At 36.4% G+C, this 21,000-nt stretch overlaps 1 protein-coding gene across 1 annotated transcript in view; it reads right to left on the bottom strand.

Annotated features, from left to right (window-relative positions):
- The window catches only part of DOCK8 (dedicator of cytokinesis 8), a 90,180-nt gene that overhangs the window by 44,908 nt on the left and 24,272 nt on the right, over nucleotides 1-21,000 (bottom strand). Inside the window, exons 14-22 of the mRNA XM_015818030.1 lie at nucleotides 13,202-13,319; nucleotides 11,522-11,592; nucleotides 10,520-10,658; nucleotides 9,151-9,252; nucleotides 8,221-8,316; nucleotides 6,523-6,757; nucleotides 5,741-5,905; nucleotides 3,822-3,997; nucleotides 1,747-1,842 (exon numbers count right to left, since the gene is read on the bottom strand). Of these exons, the coding sequence (XP_015673516.1) occupies nucleotides 1,747-1,842; nucleotides 3,822-3,997; nucleotides 5,741-5,905; nucleotides 6,523-6,757; nucleotides 8,221-8,316; nucleotides 9,151-9,252; nucleotides 10,520-10,658; nucleotides 11,522-11,592; nucleotides 13,202-13,319 (1,198 nt within the window). The remainder of the gene's footprint in view (nucleotides 1-1,746; nucleotides 1,843-3,821; nucleotides 3,998-5,740; nucleotides 5,906-6,522; nucleotides 6,758-8,220; nucleotides 8,317-9,150; nucleotides 9,253-10,519; nucleotides 10,659-11,521; nucleotides 11,593-13,201; nucleotides 13,320-21,000) is intronic.

Below are 21,000 nucleotides of genomic sequence, written 5' to 3'. Positions count from 1 at the left end.
GGCTGATGTCTCCTGTTAGCTTCTATTGCTCTGCTATTATTAGCTGTAAGTTTTGCTGCAAGAGATTTTGAAGTATTTTTTTCCTGAATGGATTTTGCCTGTAGCATTCCTTTACTTATAAATGGAGCCATTTGGGGAGGCTGCCTTAGCCGGCAGTCAATACTTACTATGTGTTTTTTTCCCTTAAGTGCTGGCTCTGCTCTTTAACTTTCTTTTCTAGCCAGTAGTTAATTCTTAAAGGGGAATGTGCCTTTTTAAGCTAGTTCACTCAGCAATTTGTCTTTTCTATCTCTGTAGGCTTTTCCTTGTTTGATGAATATATAGAAGAGAGAAAATATAGGGGGGTTTCAAATTCTTCCTTTAGAAGGAGGTGGGCATGAGAAAGAGGGAGACAGGGAAGGAGGGAGGGAGGGAAGGAAGGAAGTCCCACCTTAGCACTTGGCCACCAGCAATCCTGCCATTGACTTTCCTTGTCAAAAGGTTCCAAAAGGGGATCACATGACCCTGGGACACTGTGACCATCATAAATATGAATCAGTTGCTAAGTATCCAAATATAAATCACATGACCCTGCGCATGCTGCAGTGGTCATAAGTGTGAAAAATGGTCATAAGTCATTTCAGCGCAATTGCAACTTTGAAAAGAGGTTTTTTTTGTCATCAAGTTTTTGACACCTTGCTAGGTGGTACTCGAATATTGCCATATCCTAAAAGTGGTACGGTTGGTGAAAAGGTTGAAAAGCCCTGCCCTAGAAGACTGACCAAAAATAATAGCTGAAGAGATGGTAGAAAAAAAGGTTGACTATTCTGTCATACATTTTGCAATGGCAGAACTAGAATGAATTAGTAGATCCTAATAAACCTTACAATATCAGTAGTAATTTTTTTCAAGAAAAAATAGTAAAAATTAGTGATAATTGCATGTATGACCAACACATAGGTGGTCCAGAATGAACATCTAAATCTTCTGTGGCATGCAGTTATATTTTAATTAATTCTAACTTAACTGAATATTAAGTCTACAATGATATGTGCAAAAGGAGACTGTCACATAAAGCAGCGTGGAAGACTTTAGCTTTAATAAAAATGAAATTAGACACCTTGCAGTTATTTGAAGATTACTCAAATACAACTTAAAATGGACTGAAAGCATCAATTACTTAATGCACTTTGACAGCTAAGATTAAAAATTACAGTGGTCACTTTTTTAAACTGGTGTGTTAACTGGGTTTTTCCTTACCGTTTGGCTTTCTGTTATTCCTAAATCCCACTATATATCTAACATTTATCCCATAAAGAGAATCTCCCTTGCACTGTGTGCTTTTCCTTTTTTCTGCTGCAATAGAGAAAGGTGATTTATTATGATCTCTAGAGAACAGTAACTAAACTATTAAATTATCCTGTTTGTATCTACTCACATAAAATTCCTTTATAATCACTGAGGTTTAAATTTTGGTAAATATGCCTGAAACGTTAGCTTGCAATTATAGTTTATTTTTGAGTTTCACATTTTAACCTAGCGCAAATGGGGCCTTGAAGCAACTTAGGCAAAGGTATCTGATCCTAGAGCTGACAAATATTTTACATCACTAGGTGTTATTACTTATAGGCTCATTGTTTTTTTCCTGAGAAATTTAAAACAAATTTGGAGCCTAGGCATTTCAGAGTGAGAATTGAAAAGTGGCACGTTTGTAAAAGAGTATAGCATGTCTATCAACAAGCAGTTTGGCATTATGTGTCAGTCTACCTTTTGTTTGGGTAGCCGAGCGCTTGTGCGTGGACTTGACATATCACTGTTGGATTCACTATAGAAAGACACACGGCTGTAGTTCCGATCTGCAACCTGGAGAAAATGACCAGAAGCCATACAGAAAAGGAATTACTAGAACAGCAAAGGAAGGAAGGAAGGAAGGAAGGAAGGAAGGAAGGAAGGAAGGAAGGAAGGAAGGAAGGAAGGAAGGAAGGAAGGAAGGAAGGAAGGAAGGAAGGAAGGAAGGCTGTGCATGAAGTATGCAAAATGTTGTTACATTCTTCCCAGTAAATTAAACACGACTGGCCTCCTATGTCCCAATTTAGTATCATATACATATATATGCAATAAAAATGGAAGAAAAACAAAAATTTCTTTTCTAGCAGAAGGATAAAGTTATTTTTATATTAAGAATGTTAAACCAGAACCAGAACCATGATTAATACCAAGGGCAGTTATTTTTTGATGCAATTAAAGGGCATTATTATATTTCACTATATATGTAATTTGCACCCCAGATAACTCATTGGATTAAAATAATTTTAACAGTGCGGAAGTTGAAAGCTAATGCTCAGATTCAATAATACATTTGTGATGGTTGTTTATTCATTTTTATCTCAAATAATAGCGCAAAAATGCTGAAAAAATATTACGTGAAAGTCACATAAATTTTCATAGCAGTATATAGGGTGGGACTGATTGCGTTCTTTCCTTTCTCGTTATTTTGTAAGATGGCTAAACTTTAGATTTTATCTCCACCTCTTCTCCTTATCTTCAAATGTTTTTATCTTCTACAAGATAAAAATATTACCAGCACTTTTAAAAATGAACTGGCCACCATACAGTCTCGTATAGGAATGATCCTCGGCTACCCAAAACTATTTATGTTACATGTTTAGCTCATGGGTGAATCCGGGTGCTTGCCATATACTGGTCAAACAATCTTGACCTAGATGCGAGAAAGAAAAATATTTGCATAAAATGTGAATTTAACAGACCAAAATGGGGAAAGGGGTTTCAATTAAATGAGCCATGGTGGCGCAGTGGTTAGAATTCAGAATTACAGGCTAACTCTGCCCATAGCCAGAGGTTCAGTCCTGACCAAATCAAGGTTGACTCAGCCTTCCATCTTCGCAGGTCCGTAAAGTGAGGACCCAGATTGCTGGGGGCAATATGTTGACATTATAAACTGCTGTAAAACACTATGAAGCAGTATATAAGTCTAAGTGCTATTTATATTAAAGCCCACTGTCCACTAAATATGAATTTGAATGTACAGTATTATGAATGTACATATTTGATATAAAATGTGTATGACATTTACATAAATTCCATACATTTGTGAAAAGAATCCAGACTGAGTCACCAAATAATAGCTTTTTCTATTATTTGGGAGTAAAGTCCAACATACAATTTTGTCCATTGCATCCAAGCTCCACCAAATAGAAGTCCAAACATTTGAGATTTTATTATTATTATTATTATTATTATTATTATTATTATTATTATTATTATTATTAATAATAATAATAATAATAATAATAATAATAATAATAATAATAATAATAATAATAATAATAATAATAATAATAAAGTTGGAAGGGACCTTGGAGGTCATCAAGTCCAACCCCCTGCTCAGGCAGGTAACCCTATACCATTTTGGACAAATGGCTGTCCAATCTCTTCTTAAAAACTTCCAGTGTTGGAGCATTCACCGCTTCTGGAGGCAGGTTGTTCCACTGGCTAATTGTTCTAACTGTCAGGAAGTTTCTCCTTAGTTCTAGGTTGCTTCTCTCTTTGGTTAGTTTCCATCCATTGCTTCTTGTCCTGCCTTCAGGCACTTTGGAAAATAGCTTGACTCCCTCTTCTTTGTGGCAGCCCCTGAGATATTGGAACACTGCTATCATGTCCCCCCTCGTCCTTCTCTTCATTAAACTAGACATACCCAATTCCAGCAACCGTTCCTTATATGTTTTAGCCTCCAGTCCCCTAATCATCTTTGTTGCTCTTCTCTTACATTAAACAACCTTACAGTAGTTTTAGCAGACTAGAATTGTATGATCCTCTCTTACCTTTGAGGACATGATGCTTTTCACTTCTTCATCAGGAGCATTCTGGGTCCCAGCAATATCTGGATTGCTACTGCTTGTTGTCCGACTCTGCATGAGTCGAGATCCCACTGAGACAGCAGCCGTACGACCATATGTGTAATAACGAGATTCAGGAAGATTTGTGCTTCCACTTGTACCTGGCAAGAAAAAAACATTATGCTGCCCTTTGATATTTTTTTTTAAAAAAACATTATGACGTCGCTGGGTCTCAAAAGTGATAATTTTGCCCTTTTTTGTATGTCCCATCCTGTCCCTCTAAGCAAATCCACTTCTGTTCCAGAGCAAATCCACCATCCCACTGTGTTCTAGATTTCAGCACCAGGCCCTCTCCTCACAATCATTTGAACATGTTTGCAGAAGCAACATTGCAACCATCAAGTAGAAAGATTAACCAGATTCAGTTTATACAGGGCCCATAAACGAGTAAAAATTCTTTCTCTAAATTGAGTTAAAATGCGAGCACTATGAATTTTTTCTAATTTAAAAAGTTACAAACATTTTCAATGAGAAAATGTTCTTCTTTGCATAAAAATCTTTTATGCAAAAATAAAAAATAAAAAAGTTTGGCAGGACCCTTTTTTTTTTTTGTTTGCATTGCTTACTTCAGTCAATTGCACACAGGGCTTTGTTTTTCACAGTTCAGATATACAATCCCATATCTTAGTCAGCAGAGATTATAGAAATGACTGACAATAGTGGCCCTATCTGGCCAAGACTTAGCAACAATTGTCCTTTCTGAAGTTTATTCTGCTCACAATCAGAAATTAGCACCACTACATAATGTCTGCTAATCCTATATTCTTGATTGAGACCAAATCTAAGCACTAATTACAGTGAAATCAAGGCTTAATTTCTTACACAGGCTTGAAGAGAGGCATGTCTGCAACAGGGGGACAAGAGGACTAAAATGATGGGTGCAACCAAGGATCCTCACCCCCTATAATGTGTATTGATGCATGTGAAGAAGGTCAATCTGCAGGTCTACTCCTATTCTGGCCCTGCTGATCCCCATTTATGGCTTTGCTTGAAGCCGCTCTCTATGGTCAGAAGGAACAATTTTCACCTGATTCTTGTTTGGAGACATCTAATCAGATTTAAGGCTTTTACTTTTGACATTATGAGAACTATTTTTTTGCAAGATACAGTACTTACAAGGAGGCTGTCAATTATAGTTTCACCCAAAAGGAAATGAATTCTTGGCCAAGAATATAGTCTTTTACAAATTTGTACTTGTGATATACTTTCCTCTACCTAAATAGTAAATGCAATGCTGAGCATGTGGCAAATTAAATAGTCTGCAACAGTTTGACTTAAATTCCTTGGTTAAAAATGATACCATGCAAGATATTCATGATAATATCTTGCATAGTATCATTTTTAACCAAGGAATTCAAGTCAAATTGCTGCAGGCCATGTAATGCCATCAGCATTCATGATAATGTTTGTTTGCCTGGTCACCACAGGATAATTGGCAACTTTTTTAAAAAAAATCAAGGATGCCATACCATATCCTCAATTACTAATCAATTGCAAGATTGAGGTAAAGTTAAAGTTAAATGGAGATCCCCATTCTCTGACACTTCCTCCTCTTTCTGATATCCTGTGTTTTTCTAAGCCAGATAGTATTTTGCACAGTTTTTCAAATCAGAGTAAGGGTAGCATCACTTGATAGGGGGAGGGTGGCCAAGCCAGGTGTGCTGAATGTCCTATAGTTTTGCTATCTTGGTAGTTTTCACTTGAAATGTCTCAATTACCTATACAATCTTACAGTACTTGGTGCAAGGTCTGGAACTTAAATCTGAGAATCCACCTGTAAATAAGTATAAATAAGCACCAATTTTCTACCTGTAAGTATAAATAACAAGAGGCTGCAACCATACCTAGTTTGATAAAATCTCTCTGAACTTCAGGAAGACGGAACACAAAGTACACGTATGATGCTAGGAGACAGTTTCGTCCATGCTGGTCCTGGCTCAGATCTTTACTGTTGTGGAGGCTATTCACTATTGCCACCACCGATTCAAAGGCAAATTGGGAGAAGTTTGCTGGAAACAACAAAATAATAATTTTCCTGGTTGAGTTTATTTGTAAACATGAGTCATTTTTGTAGATTGCTAAAAACATTTTTGAATTTCAACTTATTTTATCACAATTTTGCATGGGGAAATGGGAAATGAGTTGAGAATAAAGTATTCCAATCCATATTTAAAATGAATGAATACGTAAAACATTTACACTTCAAAATAAAAGAGAAATTTAAAAAATTGCACATAGCATTAAAAATGCCTTAACGGGGCATTCATCAAGATGGAATGGATGGAAAACAGAATCAAAACTCAATATGGATAACTCATTCATTAAATTCAGATTCAGTCAGACTTAGGTTAGATCCACTGATCAGTCTAATCAGCCTGAATCTGTATTCAAAGCAATGACTTTATTCATGAAATCTGTATAAAACAAAGCAAAATTATCTTGGGTGTGGTGGAGAGGGTCTATCAATCCAGGAAGAAATTTTATGAAGTTTCAATTTCTGATTTCTATGAGAGTTGAATAATTTGTTTTTTTATATTAATCTTGTTTGATCTGAAGAAGTATTCTTTTAAACATTCCAAATAACACAAGATTTATGGCTTCTGAAATCAATAGCAATGTTTCCTACCTGTCTGGCCAGCTATAAGCATGGGTTGGACAGACAACTGGAACAGTTTATCCAACACCAAATGTAAAAAGTGCACCAGAGGCTCAAGGCGGGAAGAGTTCAAACAAATAAGGCTGAGTTTCAGTTCATGTTCCAGACTGGCTTCTGTGATTTTCTCATTCAACACTCGGATGGGGAAAGTAACTTGGCATTCAAGTGCGTGGCACAGGGTGAAGAATTTCTCCAGGTGATTGTCCTATAAACACAACCCCCCCCCAAAAAAAAATATGAATGATGTGTGATGCTTATTATAGAGCTTAAATTGCTCCTGTCAAATATTTACCACAGTGGGAAAAGAAAACCTATTTTTTTTCTATTTTTGCAGTTAAAATGCATAGTTAAAAGTTTAAATCTTCAGAACCAATCTAGGTCTTGCAGAAACCAAATTTTAAAGTCTTCCCAATCTTGATATATCTAGTCCAGGGGTAGGCAACCTTGCCTCTTATATGACTCGTGGACTTCAACTCCCAGAATTTCTGAGCCAGCATGGCTGGCTCAGGAATTCTGGGAGTTGAAGTCCATGAGTGATAAAAGAGCCAAGGTTGCCTATCCCTGATCTAGTCTAAGAGCTAACGTCTTTTAATTCAGAGGTCCGCAACCTTTGGGGCACCAGCAACCGGTTCTGTGGAGAGAGGTTTTTCTGCAGACCGGAAGGGGCGTGGTTTTGTGTGCTGCCTGCACCCTGCAGATGAGGCTTTGCTTGTTTGTGCAGACCAGTTGCTGGCATGCCGTGGCCCGGTACTGGTCCACGGACTGGGGGTTGGGGACCCCTGTTTTAATTAACCATATTTGAAAAATCCAAAACTATCATGATCCATCTCACCAAACTTGTGTAATTTTTTTTAAAGAACTGTAATCTTAGATGCTTTATTTTGAAGCCATGAAATAATGTCAACATTTGCAGGACAATATTATTATTCTTTTTTTCTCTTGCAAAGACTCTGGCTCTCCAGATCAACTTGCAAGCTTATTTGCATATATACAGTATATCAATGAATGCTATTAAACTCTGTGAATATCAGTATTTTTCTTCAGCAAGATTAAAAGAGATGCAGAAAGGAATCTTTAGGAGAAAAAAAAATGCCCATGAGAAAAAAAAATCAGAACTTTTCATCCTCAAGTTGAGGATGAAATTGTTTTAGTTCTTCAAATTACACCTGGACCTTCTTTGACATAACCCTGGCACAGCTAATGTTAGTCACAGTTACTTAGTCACTGAAATCAATTATTTTAAAGCTATGAAGCAGCTGCCAAAGAGGTGTATAAATCTTTGCTGACTGTTTAGATCACTTAGGTACCAATTTAGATCACTTAGGTACTCTACTTTTTTAATATGTGAATTTAGTTAAAAGCTATGAGACCACTTTCATCTAGAAGGCTGCTTTAATCACTCAACACTGTGATTATATCCTAATCTAAAAGCTACACAAAAGAATCATGGAATTACACATTTACACAATATGTATTATCTTTTCAGCTCACCTTTTTTGCGGTTTAACTAAAAAAGACAATGGTTAATCTACTTAGACTTTCTGTATTTGATAACCTCAGCTTTGTGAAATCTGAAGTTTTGAAGATAAGTAATTGAAGTTAAAAAATGAATTTGAAAAAGAAAAAAAGATTAATTTTTGCATGAATGGACCCCCCCAAATTTCTTACCTGGGTATGAACTGATGATATACCTTGCACTTCCACGTTAAATACTCCCTTGTGTCCTTCCACCCATTTAATAGGAGGAGACTGTGGAGGAACTTTCTATATGGAAGACAAAATTGGTTGTCAAAAGATATGTGATGACAATACAAAAGACACTGAATTCACATTTATGTTTGCTTAATGTTGAGGGTTTTTCACTGAACACAAAATGTTTACAGGTAACATTTTAACATTTAACCTGTTAAATAGACCATTTCCAGTCTATTACATTGATACAGTTATGGCATCCTCCCCAATATTTCAAAATATTCTTCCCCCCAAATAATTTCAATCATTCTTACTTACTATAATGATATGTGGTTAGTGCACCTAAAAGAATAAATTAATAATTCAAAAATATCTATCATGTAACCAAATGAGCCAAATGCAAAAATACCACTAAATGTTTTGATGTATGTATTTTATTCAGAATAAATACCCAGTTCATTATTGGTATTTACAATGGCTGTAAATAAAACCACTCACATTTCACATTACAGAATCAGATTGTCTCTCCCCAATAATTCTGTTATTTAAATATTATGAGACAGCGGTTTTCAAAATGTGTGGTCTGGGGCCCCCAGGATGGCAGTTGTATTAAAAACAAATACATATTTTAAAAATTCTCCATTTTAATGTCTAATATAGTAAATATTGATAGATATAACCCATTTAAATCAAAGTTCTCAATCATTTTTTTAAATGTACACAGATCTTAAGACAAAAACCATTGAGAACCATTATGCTAATATGTATCTTTGTGTCTTTAAATTACATGTCTTTGTATTACATGTTCTTCCATTTAAGGAAGGCAAATGTTATAATATTAGGAGAAAAATGTTAACTGTGTCCTTTTCATTGGGCAAAATGATTCTTGGTGTTTTTCCTCATTACCTCTGCAGAGTGCATTGAATAGTTGGCAGGCAGTTTATCCAAAGCAACAGGCAGGCAATAATGTCCTGTTTGGAACCGATCATTTAACAGAATTGGCAGCCACTGAAACAGATGAAGAGAAAAAGAGAGTTATATCATTACTGCATGAACGATTGATAAGGCTTAATTACATTCCAAGAAAATGGATTAGAAATCAATTGAAATCTGTTCCTTTCCACATTTGTTCTTGCAAAGACCTTTACTGTCTACCAGTTTCAAATGCAATTACTGGGATTTCTGCCTCCAAACTATCCCTCTGTAAAACTACTGGTTTTCTGAATACCTCCTCCACAAAGCTTTTCAAGAACCCAACATAATGTATGGAGAATATTCCCATGGGCAAGTTATATGCTTTTGTACCAGAGTTTCACTTTCCCTCATCTAGCCCATTCCTAGCCCAAGTGGCAGAGATGTACATCATGCAGATAATAAATGTATATGATATACATCCCATGGATGTTATATGTGTTGCAAATTATGCAGTATAGGTAATCTGTGGCCAAATAAATAACTTCAGATAGAATTTAAGTTAAAATCCCTGCATAAAACCTTGACTGACACACAGAATGTGATATTACATATAGATGTTTGTTGTGATATTTTGTACCTATGCAATACATGTAATATTCAGAAGATATACAATAGACAAGAAAGCCCTTACATGTATTTAATAAAGTAAACCACTAGAGCTTTTGCTACAATACATTTGTTAGTTCTTAAGGTGGTACAAAGCTCTCTTGTTTTTTGTGCAAAAGGTTATTTCACTGACACTTATGAAAAGTGTGCAATATAGACCCAGACATATTAAACAGATGACTGCAAAATGTGTCGGGTTTTACTTTAACAAATGGATAGAGATTTGTGCAATAAATATGCAACACAAGTGATAAACAATTTCCTTGCTTCCATTGACAATTACACATAATTTGCACACTGAGTGGTACAGTACAATTTATGTTTCACACATGCTTCTTTGAAATTTTTGCTTCTGTATCATGGACAGAAGGTTCCCAGCATGTGACAGAGCGTCACCAAGTTTGTGTCTGGATCCAAAAGTCAAGCAGGATTGGGCCACCTGGAGGGTGACACCATAAAACCCCAGGGAGTAGGCTAGATTAGGAAAAAGGCAATGGCAAACTGTTTCTATACATTTGCCAAGAAAACAATGCCAATTTTTATATTGTTGCCAAGAAAAATTACATTCATGTGTCCATGAGCTCACCAAGAGTCAAGCTAAACTCAAATGTAATTTTATGGTACTTTCAGTTGCCAGAAACAATGATAAATTCATTTTTTCCAAGAATTTGCTGATAGACCAAAACTGACTTACTGAATAACCCAGGAGAGTTTCTACAGAAGCTCCCTGTTTTGACTGACAGCTGATGTGGTAAAATGTGAACAGCAGATGGTGTTTGTCTGTCAGTTTAGCCGGGAGTTTAATTTTCACTTCTTCATAAAAATCAGGACACCTGTATTTTTTAAAACAAAAAAATATCTATATTTCTATATTTGTATTAATATGTAAGCAGCAAACATAAAGCCTTCTTTAAAGAACTGCAAGTTTCTTTACCTATTTATTAGTTTTAGTGTATAGCATATCATAAGATTTGTGATAATATAAATCTGTCACAGAGATCATAAATAATGAAAAGAAATAGGAATTGTAATAGAATTTATAGATCCAACCTATGTTGAAGAAAAGACCAAGAATTGCTGCTTTAAGTCCAGAAGAAAATGAAATCTATATTCATATATGCAAAATATAAAATTGTTTACAAGTACATATAATTAAAATCTGATTTATTTGATCAGTGTAGACCAAAACCAGCATAGGTTTATGTTGCAATAATGGGGAAGCACAATTTTGTCCTGCCACATTTAATAGTAGTTAACTATTGAATTAATGGTGATATTAACATGGAAATTATTCCTACATTTTAAAATCCAAAATTGACAATTCTGTCCCTATCTACAATTAACATCACTACATCAAATGTTAAGTAAAATTGTGCTTAAGGGAAGTCACACTTATATGGGAGATAAAGAGACAGTATGGTTAATTCCTGATTATGCTACACAACTACTCTCAAGTAACACAAAACACTATATCTTAACTTTTCACATGCCTTAAATTTTTTTGGAATTCCATGTTTCAGAGTTTTTGTTGTTTTAAGACAATAAATACAAAGTAATTGTTTTAATTACTGAATGTAAACACCTTTCATGAAATGGTTTATCTCATTTTTTTAGCCAGCATTTATAACTACTCATTGTTATGCAAATACTGTATAATTGGGCCTAAGGATACAGATGGTAATAATAATGACCTTACTTGTTATGATATGTCACGGGAGTATAAATCTCTTGTACGAAGCCTGGACCTGTAGATTTTCCAAATATGACCTACACAGCAAAACATAATCCATTAAACAAAACAAACTAAAAAGTTACTATGATCCAAATATTTTTGGGGCAGATTTTACCAATTATTTGAAATTGGCAATATTGATTTTATTTCTGATAACGTTGAAGTCAGGCAGCCATTATTTTAAAATATAAAATCATAAAACAGATATGTTACGTTGTCATTTGTTTAACTGGTGACACAGAAACACAGATTTTAAATTGACAGATTGTAAAACAGTTGGCATCCATCTTCTTAGAAAGGAATAGATATGTATCCCCCTGCTCCATCAAATATCTGGTTTTTATATACATCTTTTATACATCTTTTATTTTTTATACCTTTTTTATAGTGTCCAGCACCCGCTGGCTGGACACTATAAAATATGACACTGAGATGCGGATGTGAAGGAGGGGCACGGAGAATACTGATCCACAGAGTGGCCGACGGTCAGACATGGCTGAATGGCTGATGACCACAATGCTTCATCAGACCATGTTTTGCAGCCCCCAGATATCCTCAGGGATTATACAACTCAAAGCTGGCCACAAAATTTCAACTGTTAGTGCAAAAAACTAGTCAACATGGCTTTAAAATAAATGTGAAGAGCTTCTGGGATGTATGTAAAACAAAGTTCCAATCAAGTGAAATTGAGCATTTTACTCTATAGCAGTGACGGCAAACCTTTTAGAGACCGAGTGCCCAAACTGCAACCAAAACCCACTTATGCATTGTTGGGTGCCGGGTGGGTGTAGCCCATTGGGTGGGCGTGGCTGCAGTGGTAACAGCAGACTGGGTGGGACTAAAAAGTTCAATCAATTCCAACTTTGGAAGATCTTTTTTTTCCCCACGAGAAGTTGAAGTTGACTGATTGATTGAACCTTTTTTTTTTGTACATGGTGGCGGAGGCCTAAAGCAAAAAGGTTTTATAAAACCCAGCTGAAGGCCTTGGACTGGGGCGATGGCGCGCGTGCCCACAGAGAGGGCTCTGAGTGCCGCCTCTGGCACCCGTGCCATAGGTTCGCCACCACTGCTCTATAGCTAGCTATTAAATGGAAAGTATAATCAGAATTGATCAAAGTAATGCTTTAGCAAATGAATTATCAAAGCATAGCTAATCTTGATTCTTTGATCGTACAGGTAGTCCTTGATATATGACCAGTCACTTAACAGCCATTCAAACTTACAACATGCTTCCCAACAGCTACACAAAACCCCATTTTGAAGTTATGGCTGCAGCAAAGTTTCCCCCGCATATCCCCCCCGGCCAGGAGCCCACAGTGCTTGGGCCTGCTCCCCATACACTGGTCACCCATTGCACAATTACAATTCTGGACACCAGAATGCAATTTGGCCTCTGTTAGTCCAGAATTGCATCATGCAGCCAAGAGAGAAATCTCCAGGGCCCTGCTGAATGTTTGCTAGGCTGAAAAAAAAAATCTCCTAAACGGAAGGAGTGCCAACATTCTGGAAAAGTTTGGTTTTATCCAAAGATAATTGGAAGCATTTGTTGCAGAGAAGTGCCAATGTATGGGAAATTTGTATGGAAAACAAATCTGAATAATTCTGCACAAACTGAACAGGCAAAAGAACAAAAGACTTTCTTACCGGCATTGCACAGGCAGGATTTTCTCCACACATATATTGAATCTTAATGGTAATGTTTCGTCCTGAAGCCAAGCGGTTTGCAAAATTCAACCGTTGTGGATACACATAAAGAAGATTTCTGGGGGGAGAGAAAGATCATAACAATGATCATTTTAATTAAGCTTATGCTAGTTTCACTTTCACTTTCCTCATCAGCAATACTTCTTTTTTTCCCCATACAAATACTAATATACAAAAATCCCGAAAGTGGATTTCACTCTTTTTAAGACAAAGAAATGCAGTTTTTCTTTTAGATTATCCCTTTTAGAAAACCAGAATAAACATCTGTCTCCAAGTACAAGGATGAAAAAAATAACTTTGTAATCTATTTTCCAGATTATCAGGCAAGTAAAAGAATATGTTCCTCTCCCAAATTATTTATTTTAGAAACAAAACAATCAAAGGCAAAAGAAAGGATGTAAAAGAAAGATATTTTGTGGCGGGGACACAAAATGGACAAGATGGTGGATGGAGCATCGCAATGCAAATCTCATTCTCTTTTGAATGCAAGAGATATACACACAAATGGGTGAGGCTTGGATTGTGACATGGTACTTGCCTTCTTGCCAATTTTGACAAAACCTTGTCCTGTGAATGCTACTGATGCTAAAGAAAATAAAGTTCAAACCATGCAACTGGTAATTGAGGGAGAAAAGAATGCAATTCTAAAGCAATTTTATTTCAAAATTAATGAACTCCTTTCCAGAAAGGAAAGGAAATCCTAAAGTATTTTAGAGTGTGGGTATGCAAGTGATATTGGATATTCTTTGACATTCGCAATGGAACGTTTTAATAAGGTAATCATCTGGTTGAAACTGGAGATCTGGTGTAGATCCTATTTTTAACACCAAAAAAATTATCCATTTATCCTCATGAGCAGAATGTCAAAGTTTAGTTCTACAAAATCAAGAAGGGCCTCCACTAATATAAGATGAACCCACTCGCTTTGCACTGATATCTCACCCCCTCATCCTTCATTTTACAAAAAAATATTAAAACACCAGCCATCTAAAGACAGACTATTCCTAAGTTAGGATTTATTTAGGGGGCGGCTGTCTTAATAATAAATATGTTAAAACTATAACTTGATAAATGGGAACATTTTCTAATACAGTTAGGTATACAGGTTCTCACACAGTTACCAAGACACCATAATTCTCATGACTTCCTTATTATATCATTACAGTATGTCAGAAGTGGTGAATCAGCTGAAAATACTGCAATAAACAAACAGGTCACAGATGAATATTTTATTTCTTATGATGTAAATTATGTTATGATAAAAAAGTGGTCAGATTTGATTTAAATTCAATAAAGAACATTTTTTTCTGAAAGCACAAATATAAGAGTAAGAGATAAAGTCTGTTCTGGTTGCATACCAGGAAATATTTCTTGAGCAGATTGATATTTAATGTATTTTCTGTCTTTATCGTCTTACTTAAAAAAAATGAAATTGTAAAGCAATTTGTTTAAATAGGTAAAATGTAATACTACAGAATTAATTCTCTACCCTTCCCGTTTCTAAAAATATTTTGTCCTACTGAATGCCTTCTTTCTTGCAGTGAAGCAGAGAGGGCTAAAAATAGGGCAATTCCTCCATTTGAAGAGACCAATTTTAAACTAAAATTGAGGGGGGGGAGAGTGACCAATCTTTAGAATCTCTAGAACCCAAAACCAATCATAAATCCCAAGAAAACAAATCAAACAATGAGGTAGGCAGAGACGAGAAAAAAGAAAAACCCAAACAACAATCAAGAGATGCAGGAAACATACTCACGAACAGACATAAAAGTCTTAAATGCTTATATACAAATGCTCAAAGCTTGGGGAACAAACAGGATGAACTAGAAGCAATAGTACACAAGGGAGGGTATGACATAGTTGGCATTACAGAAACCTGGTGGGATGAAACCCATGAATAGAATGGACTGATGGATGGATACAAAGTGTTCAAAAGAAACAGGTCTACAAAATAGGAGAGGGAGTTGCACTATATGTAAGAGAACACTACATATCTACAGACATGCACATAATCCTAGATAAAATCTCTCCAGAATATATATGGGTCAATATAAAAGAAAAAAAAGTGACATTACCATAGGTATATATTACAGGCCACCCAACCAATCAGAAGAAATAGATGAACTCCTTGCTAACCAGTTAACAAATGTATGTAGGAAGCATACCACAGTAGTAATGGGAGACTTCAACTATCCAGATATCAATTGGAGATAAACTCTGCAGCGAATGGGAGATCAAACAGATTCCTAATCAACCTAGCCAACAACTTTGTCATCCAAAAGATGGAGGAGGAAACTCGACGTAAAGCCATACTGGACTTAATTCTAATTAATAGAGAAGAAGTGATAGAGGGAGTTGAAGTTGCCGGAACCTTGGGCGAAAGTGACGTCATACTGGAATTTAATATAACGCAAACACTAACAACAGAAAACAATACAACCAGTGTCTTGAACTTCAAAAGAGGTGACTTTAACAAACTCAGAAAGAACCTAGGAAAGATCCCATGGATGAAAATCCTAAAGGGGAAAACAACCCAAGAAGCGTGAGAAACTCTAAAAAATCATAAAAGCCCAGACCAGCACAATACCACTGAAAAAGAAAAACAAGAGATTCAGGAAGAAACCAGCATGGCTACACAAAGATCTCTCTGACAAACTGAAAGACAAAAAGGACAAATACAAAAAATGAAAAGAGGGGCACATAACTAAGGCCAATTATCAGCAGACAGCTAGAACATGCAAAGATGAAATCAGGAAAGCAAAAACTCAAAATGAACAAATATTTGCAACAGAAATCATGGATAATAAAAAAAGTTTCTTCCAACATATTAACAACAAGAAAAAAGTCAAGGAAACTGTAGGTCCACTAAAGAGAGAAGATGGCAAGGAAATAACAGGCAATAGGGAGAAAGCAGAGCTGTTTAACTCATACTTTGCACCAGTCTTCACACAAAAAGAAACTATAGCCCAACACACCAAAAAACCCACTGCAAAAGATAAATTAGAAACAAAAATTAAAATAAGCAAGAAAATGGTAAGAGAACACCTATCTGACCTTGACAAATATAAATCACTGGGGCCTGACAGAGTACATCCCAGAGTTCTGAAGGAGCTGGCAGATGTTAACTCAGAACCATTGCACCACATCTTTCAAAAATCCTGGAGCACCGGGGAATTACTTGAGGATTGGAAAAGGGCTGATGTGGTTTCCATCTTCAAGAAAGGAAAAAAACAGACCCAGGAAACTACAGACCAATCTGTTTAACATCAATACCTGTGAAGATCCTAGAAAAGATAATCAAAAAACAGATCTGCGAACTAGAAGCAAAGTTATAACTAGTAGCCAGCACGGGTTTGTTAAAAACAGATCATGCCAAACCAATCTTATTTCATTCTTTGACAAAGTGACTAAACTAATAGACCAGCGAAATACTGTGGATGTAGTATACTTAGACTTCCGTAAGGCATTTGATAAAGTAGACCACAACCTACTCCTTGGTAAGCTAGAAAAAGGTGGAATAGAAAATATCACCACCAGATGGATCTGTAGCTGGCTGGCAAACCGTATTCAATGAGTAGTCCTCAACGGCACTATATCCACATGGAGAGAAGTAAGCAGTGGGGTACCACAAGGTTCTGTCCTAGACCCAGTACTCTTCAATATCTTCATCAATGACTTAGATGAGGGAATTGAAAGGGAACTCATCACATTTTCAGATGACACCAAACTGGCAGGAGTAGCCAACACCCCATAAGACAAACTCAGGATCCAAAAAGATTACAAACTTGAACAATGGACCCTATCCAACAAAATGAGTTTTAATGTGGAGAAAAGCAAAGTTTTAGGCAGGAAAAATCAAAGGTACAAATACAGATTGGGCAAGACCTGGCTTAAAAACAGTAACTGTGAGAGGGAGCTTGGAGTCCTAGTGGACGATCATTTAACCATGGGCCAGCAGTGTGCAGCAACAGCCAAAAAAGCTAATACAATCCTGAGTTGTATAAACAGAAGCATAGAATTAAGATCATGCAAGGTATTAGTATCGCTTTATAAAACCCTAGTAAGACCACACCTGGAGTATTGCAGCCAATTTTGGTCACCATATCACAAAAAAGATGTTTAGAGTTTGGAAAAAATTCAGAAAAGAGCAACTAAGATGATCAAAGGCCTAGAGACTAAAACATGCGAAGAATGGATGCAGGACTTGGGTTTGTCTAGTCTAAAGAAAAGAAGAAATAGAGGAGACATAGCAGTATTCCAGTATTTGAGGGGCTGCCACAAAGAAGAGGGGGTCACGTTATTCACCAAAGAACCAGAGGGCAGGACAAGAAACAATGGTTGGAAACTGATCAAAGACAGAAGCAACCTGGAATTAAGGAGAAACTTCCTGACAATGAGGACAATTAACCAGTGGAATAGCTTGCCCCCAGAAATTGTGGGCATTCCATCACTGGAGATTTTTAAAAAGAGGCTAGACAGTCACTTGTCTGAGATGGTATATGTTCTCCTGCTTGAGCAGGGGACTGGACTAGAAGACCTCCAAGGTCCCTTCCAGCTCTATTCTATTCTATTCTATTCTATTCTATTCTATTCTATTCTATTCTATTCTATTCTAAGCACAAAATTGCTTATAGTTTTGTTTTTGAAGGTAGATAATTTCTTGAATAATCGCCACATTTGAAAGAGAATATTATTGAACTACATGCACACACAAGGTCTCTCCAGAAAACAGTGTGCATGTACAAATCAGCAGTCTTGTTCTGTAAGTAGCAGCACTGTTGGCAGCAACATATATTAACTATACTATACAACACTCTAGATGCACTTTTGCTGAGGAACTTACCACTGATATTCACACAACATAGGCATCTAACCAGTTAAAATGGACAGCAAACCTCACAAATCCCCATTTTCTTGTTCTTCTTTCAAAGCCAAGATTTTTTCTTAACCTGATTCAGATATGTGTTTGTGTGAATTTGTATCTGTTTAAACTTGCATCTACCCTACAGGTAGTTTTTGATGCATAAAATATTGAACGTAACTATTCATAATATTTCACTGGCTATAGTAAACAAAGGCATGACCTTCTTTTTATTATACTTGGCACACGCATACAGACACACACACACACACACAATTTGTTAGGAAATGAGCTTAAGCCTATTCAAATATGTATTTCTGGAGTATTCTAAGGAATATTCTGAATAATTTCCTAAACTAAGGAAAAGACAAACTGGTATAACCCTTTTATTGATGGTTCTTCCATTTCTTCCTGCTCTGCTAACTTTTGTTTCATGATGCAGTGAAGGATATAGCTACAATGCAACGAGTTTAGGAAAAGTGAGGACTTTGTATGTTTTTTTCAGCTGAGAAAAATAACAGTTTAGGATAAATTAAAAATGAATATCCCTTCAATCTAGGTCTTGGCTTTTATTTTCCACTGAATTTCAGCAGGAAACAAAAAGAGGAAGGAACAGTAGGAACTTGGCACAGACCCAAATCATGCCAGAGCCACTGAAAGTTGGTAAGGGGAACTGAGTCCTAGTTTTCCATTTTTGCCATTTTCAATTATCTTTGTTTCATGAAATTTTCATTTTCTGCTTCTTATAGTCTAACAAGTACAGATTAAGCAAAACCTGGCTCAAAAACAGTAACTGTGAGAGAGTCCTTGGAGTCCTAGTGGACGATCACTTAAACATGAGCCAGCAGTGTGTGGCAGCAGCCCAAAAAGCTAATACAATCCTTGGTTGTATAAACAGAGGCATAGAATTAAAATTACATGAAGTATTAGTATCGTTTTATAAATCCTTAGTAAGGCCACACCTAGAATACTGCATTCAGTTTTTGTCACCACATTACAAAAAAGATGTTGAGACTTTAGAAAAAATGCAAAGAAGAGCAACTAAGATTTAATCATCTTAGCCTAGAAACAAAAACATACGAAGAACAGTTGCAGGAATTGTGTATGGCTAGTCTAGAGAAAAGAAGGACTAGGGGTGACATAATAACACTGTTCCAGTATTTGAAGAAGAAGGAGTCAACTTATTTTCCAAAGCACTAGAAGGCAAGACAAGAAATAATGGTTGAGAACTAATCAAGGAGAGAAGCAACTTGGAATTAAGGAGAAACTTCCTAACAGTGAGAACAATTAACCAGTGGAATAGCTTACCTTCAGAAGTTGTGGGTGCTTCATCACTGGAAGTTTTCAAGAAAAGACTGGACAGTCACCTGTCTGAAATGGTATAGGGTCTCCTGCTTGAGCAGGGGGTTGGACTAGAGGACCTCCAAGGTCCCTTCCAGCTCTGTTCCAATTGATTCAACCAAGCCTTGACTACAATGACTAACTGGTCAGAGCAGGATTCAGTAGAATCAGTGAATTCAAGAAAATTACAAATTTGTAGAAATATAGTCCTCAACTTACAATCATTCGTTTAGTGACCATTTGAAATTACAATGGCACTGGAAAAAGTGACCTATGACTTTTTTCACACTTATGACTGTTGCAGCATCCCCGTGGTCACACGAGCAAAATTCGCACGCTTGGCAAATGGCTCATATTTATGACGTTTGCAGTGTCTCAGGGTCCTATGATCACCTTTAGTGACCTTCTGACAAGTAAAATCAATGGGGAAGCCAGATTCACTTAACCACCATGTTAACTCACTTAACAACTGTAGCAATTCATTTAACAACTGTGGCAAGAAAAGAGGTAAAATGGGCCACTTAACAACTGTCTTGCTAAACAACAGAAAATTTGGGCTCAATTGTCAGTCAAAGACTATTTGTGCAGAATGTTTTGTTTTTGTTTCAATGAGAGCAATCCAGTTAGGGCTAAGCATAGTCAGATATCATTCTGGGTAACTCCAGGGGGGAAATAGAGGAATGGGAAATTCTAGGAAACAGCATGCATAACTGACTGCTGCGCTGAATAAAAGAACTAAAGAACTTCAACTTGCAAGTACTGTTTAAATCATAAATTGAAAACCGAACACGTAAAAGCAGCAGAAACAATTCTATGAAAAAGCATTGTACTTTTACTTGAACTGATTAAAAGAAAGGGATAAACTTTTTTTGAACATTTGACAAAATAAACAATAATCTTTGGAGCTTAAACACAGGAACTAACTAAACTTCAATGTGATATTATTCCATAATAATTATTAGATCATTTACAATTCCGTCTCTTCAGTTATCATCCTCAATATCTTGGAAGATGCAGGTACCCAGAAAAGAAGCTCTCATAATATCTCAGTGAATAGGGTAAAACAAGCACAATAAATTAGAGAACCAACAAAAACCTAAAAGGGTCTTTCTTTCTTCCTTGCCCAGTTCCTGTTATTTATATATTTGTTTCTCTATTTATTTATTTATTTATTTGATTTGTATCCCGCCCTTCTCCTTACCGGACTCAGGGCGGCTGACAGCCTTATAAAACCAATATTTACAATAAATACCAATTTAAAACCAGATTAAAAGGAAATATTTGCAATGGCCTAATAATTAAAATTTCCCTTAAAAACCCCACTAAAATTCCCTAGGCCAGCGGTTCTCAACCTGTGGGTCGCGACCCCATTTGGGGTCGCACGACCATTTCACGGGGGTCGCCAAACCACTCCGTCCACCATTTTTTTTTTGCCCTTTTCCTTAGCTGTGCTACTCCCTGTGCTTGGCGGCAGCCTGAATGCACGAACTTTACCAAATGTGCCCTGCAGGAGGCGTGTGAAGAGCGCAGGCGCAGA

This window comes from Protobothrops mucrosquamatus, unplaced genomic scaffold (genome assembly GCF_001527695.2).
Source record: "Protobothrops mucrosquamatus isolate PMUCROS unplaced genomic scaffold, P.Mucros_1.0 scaffold667, whole genome shotgun sequence".
Taxonomy (NCBI): Eukaryota; Metazoa; Chordata; class Lepidosauria; order Squamata; family Viperidae; genus Protobothrops; species Protobothrops mucrosquamatus.
Note: the sequence above shows the minus strand (reverse complement) of the source record. Positions and strands in the feature narration are given on the sequence as shown.